Genomic DNA, 10,640 nt, shown 5'->3' with positions numbered 1-10,640 from the left:
AGAGCCCAGGGCTGTTAAGTGTGTGTTTCTTGGTTATGGTTCAGGAGTTAAGGCATACAAGTTATGGAATCCTGAAACTAAGAAAGTTTTGCATAGCAGGAATGTTGTCTTTAATGAGGCTGTTATGTTTTATAAGAGTTCATCTACAGATGTTACTGATGCTGTTGATTTTTCTGATAATTCTGATGATGAACAACAGAGGATTAGCGTGCGGGTGGAGCACGTGGAGGAGAAAGAAAATGCTGTTGCTGAAAATGATAACACCGTTGTTCAAGCACTCACCACCTGTTTTGCAGCAAACAAATAGTTCCATTGCTGCTGATAGACCGAGGCGTAACAAAGGTCCACGTCCTCGTTTAATTGAAGAATGTAATCTTGTTGATCATGCTTTGAGTTGTGCTGAACAGGTGGAGCATGGTACTGAACCTGCTACATATACTGAGGCCGTTGCATCCGTTGACCGCGTGAAGTGGATTTCTGCTATGCAAGAGGAGATGCAATCGCTTGACAAGAATGGCACATGGGATGTTGTGCCCTTGCCTAAACAAAAGAAGGCTGTCCGCTGTAAGTGGATATTTAAAAGAAAGGAAGGTTTGTCTCCTAGTGAGCCTCCGAGGTTTAAGGCAAGGTTAGTAGCAAAAGGTTTCAGCCAAATTCCAGGTATTGATTATAATGATGTATTCTCTCCGGTTGTGAAGCATAGTTCCATTCGTGCATTCTTTGGTATTGTGGCTATGCATGATCTTGAGCTTGAGCAGCTAGATGTAAAGACTGCTTTTCTGCATGGTGAGCTTGAGGAGGAGATATACATGGACCAGCCTGAAGGTTTTGTTGTGCCTGGTAAGGAGGATCTTGTTTGCAAGTTGAAGAGATCCCTTTATGGTTTGAAACAGTCTCCAAGACAGTGGTACAAAAGGTTTGATTCATTTATGCTTGCACATGAGTTTAAGAGATCTAAGTATGATAGTTGTGTCTATATCAAGTTTGTCAATGGATCACCAATATACTTACTGTTATATGTTGATGATATGTTAATTGCTGCCAAGAGCAAGAAAGAGATCACTACTTTAAAGTCACAGTTAAGTAGTGAGTTTGAGATGAAGGATCTTGGTGCTGCTAAGAAAATACTAGGTATGGAAATTACAAGAGACAGAAGATCTAGTGTGTTATTTCTTAGTCAAGCATAATTACATTCAGTAAAGTTCTTCATCGTTTTAATATGCATGATGCAAAGTCTCGTTAGTACACCAATTGCTTCTCACTTCAAATTGTCAGCATTGCAATGTCCTAGTACTGATGAAGATATTGAGTACATGTCTCGAGTTCCATATTCTAGTGCTGTTGGTTCCTTGATGTATGCCATGGTTTGTTCTCGTCCCGATTTATCCTATGCTATGAGTTTGGTCAGTCGATATCTTGCTGATCCTGGTAAAGAACATTGGAGAGCTGTTCAGTGGATTTTCAGGTACCTTCGTGGCACATCCAAAGCTTGCTTGAAGTTTGGCAAGACCGGTGAGGGACTCGTAGGCTATGTGGATTCAGATTTTGCTGCCGATTTGGATAAGAGAAGATCCCTCACAGGTTATGTGTTCACTGTTGGTGGATGTGCTGTGAGTTGGAAGGCAACGTTACAATCTGTTGTTGGCCAATCTACAACCGAAGCAGAATATATAGCAATTAATGAAGCTGGCAAAGAGTCTGTTTGGTTGAAAGGTTTGTATGCTGAGCTTTGTGGAGATGATTCTTGCATTAACTTGTTTTCTGACAATCAAAGTGCAATATACCTTACTAAAGATCAAATGTTCCATGAGAGGACAAAGCACATTGACATCAAGTACCATTATATTCGCGACATTGTTGCTCAAGGTAAACTGAAGGTATGCAAGATAAGTACTCATGATAATCCTGCTGATATGATGACAAAGCTAGTTCCTGTTTCCAAGTTTGAGCTTTGCTCGAGCTTGGTTGGTATAACCGTTTAGCCCAAGTGGCTGTTGGCGCCAGCAAGTGTTTTTCCTTTGTTGTTCAGGAGATTGTTGAAGTTCATGCTACAAGATGGAATTTGTCTCAAGGTGGAGTTTGTTGTATTGTGATCCAAATTCATATACTAAAGGGAGGCTAACTTCTGACGAGCGGAGCGAGGCCCGTCGCCGGAGGCTTGGGCCCATACGTCGTGCCCTGCAGGGACGCCTGCGAAGGGGGGTGCGGGGGGCGGCAGCCCCCCGCGGTACGGTACGGATCGTTGGCACCGCCTATATATATATACATCTTGTAAGCCGCCGGCTAGGGTTTATCAGATTATAAGATAACCCACGGCGTTTGTAAACACCTCCCGATATAGTGAAGTTTTGCTGGCTGGCGCCCGTGGTTTTTTCCCTTCTGTGTTGGAAGGGGTTTTCCACGTTAAATCTTGTGTCCCCTGCGTGTGTTCTTGTTTCGTTCTTCGTTATTTGCTTGTCGCTTTTATAACAATCGTCGATGGCGGTAGGGCCTTTCATCTGCAAAAGGATCAACGCCTTGCGCCGCCCGCTACTACACGAAGAACATATTTGCGTCGACGATGTCTTGCGGGAAGTTTGCGCGTCACGCCGCCATGGTGAGACTGCGCTGGCGGTGGCGCTGCCTGTCATCCATGGATGATTGGATTTCACTTGCCTGGTCATCCATGGATGATTGGATTTCACTTGGCTGACTACGTTTCCCTCCGTGCATGTGCTCGGGATAGGTGTTTTGTAGTCGAATTCCAGTGTATTCTTACCATGGGCAACTGTCAGCATTTTATGGTAAATAGACTTTTTCTTCATATATATTTCGCAGCAAAGCTGCTGCAACTTTCACAGTTACAAGAAGATGCTGTTTTCGGTGTTGAGCTCATCTTTTCCATAATGTGACAACTGATTGCAAGCTCTCTAACCAATTGCATACACAAAATCATGCTAAAATATTAGATCAATTACATACATAAAATCAAACTACTAGTGAATAAACCAACAAAATGAAACTGAATATACATCACTACACACGCAACGTCCCCTTTTGAACAGAAAAGAAAACAAGAAGTCGAGTGGAGGTGACGGATTTTCATTTTTCAAGGACGTCTTGCTTGAGCGTGGAATGCGCTGGAGAAGTTGGGAATCCTGTCAAGGTGACGGAGTGCGCGCTCGGCGGTGTGCCGGGTGCGCGGGTCGCCGTTGCGGTACGCCTCCACCAGCGCCGATGCCACCGTCTGGTCTACCGCCACCTCCTTCGCAATGTCCTCCACCCGCAGGATTCGCTCCACCACCCACACCGCCCGCCGCCGCAGCGCTTCTGTCCGGTTCTCCACCAGGATATCCACCACCGGCCGCAGCCCCTCTGCCTCCCCAAGCACCACCACCCCCTCCGCTGCGTCCACCCCGTCTCCCACCAGCGTCGACAGCGCCGCCAGCGCAGCCTCCACCACCTCTGGGTTCAGGTGATCAAGGCACGCCACCAGCCGCTCCACCGCCTTCCCTCCAGTCCCGCCCTCAGCCAGGCAGAAGGTCTCCCGGAGCGAGCAGAATCCGCCGTGCACTCGGCAAACCCCAGCCTGTCGAGCTGCAGCTGCCGCCGCTGTTGACGATGTCCCCCCGAACAAACATGCGCACGACAAGAAGCCAGAAGCTGCCGGCGGCGGTGGCTCTGGGATGGTCGTGAGGTTCCTTGTCTCGAGGGACAGCTTCTCCAGTGCCATCGCCGAGTAGAGCTGCACCGTGTCCTGCCCGTTCACCTGCAGAAGCTCCACAAAGAGTGGCGCCAGCGCAGCCTCCCTGGCAAACTCCACGTACTCCGGTGCCTCCTGCAGCGCGCACGTCAGCCTGTACATTACCTTCACCATGCCATCCGTTAGCGGCGTCGTGTACCGGTTCCCACGGATGGCGCCCCGCCGAAGCTCCGCCAGCTTCGAGCTTAGCATCCCAAACGCTCCCAGCTCAAACAGCTGCCGCGTCAGTTTTGAGTCTCTCTCCGGAAGGTCACCCAGCAGACCCACGGCGGCCGCTTGCTCCTCCGTCACGCCGCCGCCTCCACCCTCGGAGATCACCCGGAGCAAGCTGCTCAGGTGGCCGCCGAGGGCGTCTGCGAGCTCGGCGCCCATGTACGGCGACACGTTGCGCAGGAGCTTGAGGGACTCCACGCGGATCTCCTTATGTGCGGCCTCCAGGAACTGGATCAGGCTGATGGTCGCGCCGGAGCTCTTGATCGCTGAGACGACATCGGGGGTTGTGTCCGGGGAGCTGGTGAGGCCAACGAGGACGTTGAGGAGCTTGCACTCCACGGCAGGGCCAGTGTTGCTGATGAGATGAAGCAGACTGTGCACCACATCCTCGGACAGGAGTGTCTGTCTGCCGGCATCGTCAAGGGGGATGGAGCGGAAGCTAGCGCCAGAGGCGACGAGGTTGGCGAGGATGGTGGCGGAGACCTCCTTGAGCCTCATCGGAAAATGGCTGCTGGCACCAACGGAGAAGAGGTCCTTAACAAGGGGAGGAAGGATGCCGGCCTGCAACAGTATCTTGGCGCTTGACTCATTGGATGACATCTCCCTCAGTGCTTTCAAAGTCGCCTCCCTCGCCGGCAGGCCACCTGTCTTGATGATGCTCACCAGCAACGCCCCAACCTGCTCTGCCACCACCACCTTCACGTCATTAGCCAATGCAAGCTCCCCAAGGTACTCAGCCATGGTAACCTGCACCTCAGGCCCTCCTACATTTAAAAAATTGTATAGTATCAGAAATGGACCATGTTATTTCAAAATTTCCTTCTGGAAAAATACAAAACGTCTAGTTTAAAACAAAGGAGCATAGTATCAGAAAGTTTGAGAAATAGCAGCACTATAGCAGAGATGAAGCAAAATAAAGATAATGCAGGCTGGCAAAATTTTACCTTCAAGCAGCTTGGTTAGGAGAGGTTGCAGCCTGCCATTTTCAGCCATTTGCTTGATGTTAGTGTCATACTTCTCCAAATTCTTAAGCGTCTTCTCTGCTTTGTCCACTGCCATCATATTCTCTGACTTGCTACTCCCCATACCAACCAGCAGGAGTATAGCCCCATAGACGGCACCAATCCTTTCGCACACGGGCTCGTACTCTGAGAGTTCATACAATAGGGAAACTGCTAGTTCCCTCTCCTGGATATGCTCATTCGACAAGAACTTTATGATGGTGCGCACGGTGTCACCTTTCCCCAGCTCTTCCTGCAAAAACCAAAATATATAGTTACTTAACAGCATATATAGACTGGATCAATGTGGAAACTCTATCGAACCATCCATCCATCCAGAGGGGCCAGAAAAACCTTGTTTTGATCATTGTCCTCGACAACGGCGCGAAGGACCTGCAGGGACTTGAGCCGAACCCTCCTGCTGCTGCTCTTCAGCATGTTGGCGAGTGCCGGTATGATGCCCTGGTTGCGCACTAGGTTCTTCTTGGCGCTGCTCCTCTGGCATATCTGCGAGATGTACGCCAGGGCGTGGAGTGTGTCTTCCTCCCCGGACTCGGGGTGCACGCAGAGGGCAGTACACGCCTTCTCGAGCTCCTTCTCATCGTTCCGGGACCTCCACTCATCGATGACATTGCGCAAGGCGATGCTGGGGGTGATGTCGGTGCTGCGGAGCTCCCTCTGCGTGAGAGGGCAGGTGGGCTTCCTCCCGTTGTCCCTGCACTCCCTGAACCACTTGAGGATGGCCTCACGCTCGAAGGTCTGCCCCGTCTCAATGGTCACGGGGTCTTGCATGACCTGCTTGGTGAGAGGGCACATGAAGGCCTCGAACGCGGCCTCCTGGTAGAGCTCGGTCGAGTGCTCCTCCAGGTCGCCATCAGAATTATGGGCCATCTCTGGTTGTGCAAATACCACAGAAATTCAGAATCTGGACACCCCAGGCATGTAAATTACATGACCGATTCCGGTATAACTATATATAGTTGCAGAGAGCTAACATCGGCAATGGCATGGATACAGCAGCAGCAGTAGCATATAAGTTGGTAATAATGAGCACAGATAGTATATACGTTGAAAATAAAAGATGGGGATTGTGAAACACAAATTAACAGGATTACAAATCACAGAGGTAGTTGGCTGGCACCAATGAGCTAAGCATAGCTGTTTTTTTAGCAAAGTTACGGATAGGTGTCCCCTTCGTTATCTGAATTTAGGTACTGTCCATGGCAGGTCATTGATCCAAGAACGAAGTGGAATGAAATGAAATGATGATGTACCATAGAGTCTACGCACAGAAAAATTAAGCGCTATGCAGCATGGCATGGTTAGCTTAAAATGCAATCATGGAGCAAGTTTCGTAGACAAAGCAACGCAAGGACTGAAGCATTAGAGTTGGTAGTCAAAGAAGGTCCGAAAACTCGTAGTGTGTAGAACCTAGCTTCGAATTCAATGGGGACAAGCAAGAATTGGGCGTGGGTACCTCAAGGAAGCTAATCAAGCCTAAAACCCGTAGCTTCTTCAATGGGGGCAAGCAAACAAATCAATTGTTCTCCGGCGGAATTAACAGACATGATTGGAGGTAGCGTAGGGGATCGAATCGAATAAAAGAACAAACCTGCAGGGAGGAGAGGAAACCGGAGCTGGATCTGCGCGGCGGCGCCGGCAGCGTGCAGCACGGAGGCAAGGCGGCGCGGGAGGAGTTATTGATGAATGAGAGGGCGGAGGGAGGGGAGGAGCCACGGCACGGGCAGAAGGAATTGGACGGCGACGGCGACGACGACGACGACTTGTATAATTTGTTAGGAGGGAAGGGAGAGGGAGTCGTAGGCAGGCAGCTGGGCTGAGCTGAGAGCTGAGCTGAACCGGAGAGGACAGAGGCAGCCAGCAAGAAATTCATTTTCTTTTCATGATGATGACTAAGCAATCTATCAATGACTCTGACCCATTACTAAGTAGTAGGTGGTGCGTAGAGTAACTGTGCCATTATGACTCTCAAATCTCAACCCACAAAAATTTAATCATAGAAATACTCAGCTCACTCGAGGAATGGGTCTCTTGTTTTGTTTTGGTCAATATTTACTTTTTTCTCAATTTTTGCTTCGAAGAAGTCAATTAGTGTCATCAGCTGCATTGTCATATGCGTATGGGAACCCTTTGACCGTTTCAACATTCACCATTTCAGTCAGCAGCTATAGAACCCTAATGCATCACAAACTTACTGGGATGCAACCATAGAAATGGCAGCTCCTGTTATACCAATCTGAAACATATAAGTCCCACCTAATCCTACTGGAAATCCATATGGTGAGTTGTCAGAGTCAAGCGCACTGGCCATGATCAACAAGTCAGAGGAAGAGAAGTTTTTAAAAAAAAAAAACTTAACAGAGAAAGCCCAAAGGAAATATGTTCAAATGGTTGATGATGAAACAAATATCCTTTATGTCCCATTATTTCTGACACGTGTCCACCGGATCTTTTGCAAAACTTCTGGAAAGAATGAAAATTGCACAGTAGTGATTCTAAGTTTCAGACATGAACGGTCAAGAACAGAGAAGGCAAGGACGATAAGGATACAGGGAAACAATTATTGCTTGAAAATACTCAATGGAGATAAAGGATTGGTCAATCAACTACAGACACTAATGCTGATGCATCAGAAACTTAAGCCCAGCTCTTACTGGGACGCAGCTGCAGAAATCGGAGCTCATGTTGTACCAAGCTGAAAACAATACAAGTCCCACCAAATCCTAGGAGGCGTCCAAATGGTGAATTGTCAGAGTCAACAAAAATCCAAGCAACTGGCCAGGATAAACAGGTCAAAGGAAGGGAAGAAATAAATGAAAAGGTCAACAGAGAAAGCCCAAATAAAATAGGTCCAAATGGTTGATGATGGAAATGATTTTTTTAAATGTCTCATTACTTTTATATGTACTAACCAGAATGTTTGCATAACTTTACAGAAATAATGAAAATTAAACAATAAAGATTCTGCCAGAAAATGCAAGGAGGATAAGGAAACGGGAAAACAATTATCGCCTCAAAATGCTCATTCAGGTCATATTAGGCAGTGATGGTCAATCAAGTTAATGACAGCTTAGACATAAAGATGACATATTGGTCAAATTAATGGATCTGTCAAAGAGCAAAGTGGCAACAGACAACTTAGCCAACAGTAGAAGCAACGTGCTCCACTTCATAGTTAGATGACTTCCAAACTGCTAGCACCTAAGTGGTACAGTATTTCATCCATCTGACCCTTCAAATAATCAGCTCAGAGAGTATCTATCCTTTCTATCATACAACACATTTTGCCACTAAAAACAGCACGACACTGAAGGATATATACATGTAAAGGGAAATAGGCATTGAACTGTCAGCAGTCCCATAGCAGCAGATGTACTGAACGGCAAACATAATCATACTTTTCTACATGGAGAGATCAACCGTGGTAAACTAGTTTTCTTGTTGCAAATCAGAGCAAAGGACCAAAGCAGTTGACAGAGTGCAAGTAGATGGACCAAACCAAAACAGGTAGTGAATTAACATAAATGATTGCACATCATTCAGAACATACTTGCTAGAGCATATTCGCTAAATCGACAGATAACTTGACCCAGGAATGCATCTAAGACCAACATTTCACAGCTACACATGCATGGCCAACATGACATTAACAGTTTCTAGCAATAAGCTAAAGAGTTGCCAGTGCAGATTGCTTGATGATTTCTCGGAGCATAGGGATCTAGATAAGCACATTACATTTTTTTTTTGGTGGAACTGGTCCTTTTGTTGGCAAAAGAATTCAGCATGTAGCATTGTAGCTTTTACTTGTCCTCTAACGAAAGCTTATGCGAGCACGGCTCCTCTTCTCCCAAGCATCTGTTAATGGACAGGGAGAACTTCTTTTCAAAAGCTGGTACCCTTGACTTGCCACCACAGCATCGATTCTGTTGGAAGAATCCATAAAATCGACGCAAGCTTCTTTAAGCTTGTGGCAGTTGTACTTATCAGCCAGCCACAGCACACCAGCCACATTCTCCACATCAAGGTCCGTGCACAAAATGCGTGCACACATAAGCTTCAACCTCTCTAAATCATACTGATCCGCAGCTGCAAGTAGACTCTGGAGCACAGCATTATTTTCATCTCTATCGAGATCATCCATCTTAGGCAAGGAATCAGTGTAAATGAAATGGAGCAGAGCCTTGAAAACTGTCGGTTCCATGCGATTGATGGTTATGTGGCTCTTCTTCTTCATGGGTTCACTGAGCTGCTTCTGGAAGACCGATGACCTTGCAGCAAGCACTGCCCTGTGTGCAGCAAATGTTTCTTGTTCAACTTTGAAGGTCACATCTGTTGTAGACGTGTCCTCCAACATCTTCCCAAAATGCTGTAGCGCGTTAGGCGGAGGCACATGAACTTCACATAAGGCTTTGGTTTCAGACACCCTTAATTCGCCTAAAACAGTGATGACACATTCAATCACAAGGCAGTTATCTCGGACATACACTGAATCCTCCAATGCCTCCCTTCTTATAAACCTCTCTTTTCCCCATGTAGCCTCTTCAAAACTGTCAGACTTGAACCGAATCGGATCCTCATCCTCTCTGAAGAATGAACACCACGACTTGGGCTCTCCGGTGACTTGATTGATCAGCCTCAGGTCAACGAGCGCCGTCGCCCCATCATACTTGCTCATAAACTCAACGAAAACCGATATGAATCCCTCGCTGTCATCCCCGTAACCATGCGGGTAGTATAAGATAGCCCAGTCAAATCCCCCAACCCTGAATGTGCTGGAACGGATGAAACCATCGGCGTTAACGTCCGCACCAACATTCCCGTAGCTGTACTGGCAGATCTTGAATCGGTGCGCGCCTCGCACCATCTGCGTTGTGCAGGACGATATGGTGGTCGCCGCCATCACTCTCTGCAACATTTGCACATGCATGTATGTCAATATATCTATCTACAAGAGTCAATTGCACATTCGACTATTTCAACCGAACTCAAAAGGTTCCATACAAAAAAAAAATGCAATGCCCGATTCAGAGCTCTAGATGGAATCAAGAAAGAACTCGCATTTCATCCAATCACCCAACAAACCCCAATTCCTGTTCTAAGTGGAACCAAGAAAGGGCACGCATCTGATCCAATAGTCCCAATAGATCAAACAAAAGATGGTGGATTTCGGATTGAAGCAACCAAGACGAACAACTCGTGGCCTGCCTATGATGTTCTTTCTTCTTGTTATTTCAAGCAATGCTACCTGGATTAGGCTGGCAGCAGGGGAAATTAATTAGGGGGTGGACGCGGAAGCGCCGTCGAGCTGCGCATAGCCTCCTTACCTTCAGAGTTGCCGGCGGCGGAGAGGCGAAGCTACAACGTGTTTCGTAGGAGGGGTTAGGGTTTTGAGAGATGTGGAGGAGACGAAGGTGAAAGGGGAGAGGTGCGGCGGCCGTTCTGGTTCCTTCTGTTCTTCGCTATAGAGCGAGAATGGTAAAATGGCATTCCCGTCCCGGATAAAAATATAAATAACCCAATCAGATACTGTGGGTCAACAATAGATTACTCACTATCCTATATTCCTATTTAATTTGATAAAATAAATAAACTACTCTCCGGTCTAAAATATTTTTATCTAAAAGTAGTACTACATGTATTTATTTTATACGTGTTTCACTCTG

The 10,640-nt window shown here is 47.2% G+C and overlaps 2 protein-coding genes across 3 annotated transcripts; both read right to left on the bottom strand.

Annotated features, from left to right (window-relative positions):
* Positions 1-2,898: 2,898 nt before the first annotated feature.
* LOC124689824 (U-box domain-containing protein 24-like) lies at positions 2,899-6,810 on the bottom strand. 2 transcript variants are annotated; one of them, XM_047223299.1, is made up of 4 exons: positions 6,569-6,810; positions 5,311-5,847; positions 4,900-5,209; positions 2,899-4,719 (listed from the first exon to the last, which is right to left on the bottom strand). In XM_047223299.1, exons 2-4 carry the CDS (start codon positions 5,845-5,847, stop codon positions 3,089-3,091), a joined length of 2,478 nt encoding a protein of 825 aa, XP_047079255.1. In that variant the 5' UTR covers positions 6,569-6,810; the 3' UTR covers positions 2,899-3,088. The 2 variants fall into 2 exon arrangements, with proteins under 2 accessions (XP_047079255.1, XP_047079249.1); XM_047223293.1 differs by lacking the exon at positions 6,569-6,810 and adding an exon at positions 6,434-6,544 and having other exon boundaries at positions 5,311-5,849.
* A 1,532-nt stretch (positions 6,811-8,342) lies between these two features.
* On the bottom strand, positions 8,343-10,395 carry LOC124683132 (BTB/POZ and MATH domain-containing protein 1-like). The gene is made up of 2 exons (XM_047217704.1): positions 10,302-10,395; positions 8,343-9,883 (listed from the first exon to the last, which is right to left on the bottom strand). The coding sequence occupies exon 2, from the start codon at positions 9,875-9,877 to the stop codon at positions 8,789-8,791; it is 1,089 nt and encodes a 362-aa protein (XP_047073660.1). The 5' UTR covers positions 9,878-9,883; positions 10,302-10,395; the 3' UTR covers positions 8,343-8,788.
* Between the last annotated feature and the right edge of the window lie 245 nt (positions 10,396-10,640).

The sequence above is a fragment of the Lolium rigidum genome, chromosome 1, assembly GCF_022539505.1.
Source record: "Lolium rigidum isolate FL_2022 chromosome 1, APGP_CSIRO_Lrig_0.1, whole genome shotgun sequence".
NCBI lineage: Eukaryota > Viridiplantae > Streptophyta > Magnoliopsida > Poales > Poaceae > Lolium > Lolium rigidum.
The sequence above is the reverse complement of the archived record's forward strand: the minus strand, read 5'-3'. Positions and strand labels throughout refer to the sequence as shown.

What these genes read in the sequence shown, in the direction of transcription:
- LOC124683132 (XM_047217704.1), bottom strand. Translation starts at nt 9,877, where the DNA reads ATGGCGGCGACCACCATATCGTCCTGCACAACGCAGATGGTGCGAGGC.
- LOC124689824 (XM_047223299.1), bottom strand. Translation starts at nt 5,847, where the DNA reads ATGGCCCATAATTCTGATGGCGACCTGGAGGAGCACTCGACCGAGCTC. An exon ending in AGGACAATGATCAAAACAAG is followed by an intron (nt 5,210 to 5,310) that starts GTTTTTCTGGCC and finishes TGGTTTTTGCAG; the next exon opens with GAAGAGCTGGGGAAAGGTGA. An exon ending in CCTAACCAAGCTGCTTGAAG is followed by an intron (nt 4,720 to 4,899) that starts GTAAAATTTTGC and finishes TTTTAAATGTAG; the next exon opens with GAGGGCCTGAGGTGCAGGTT.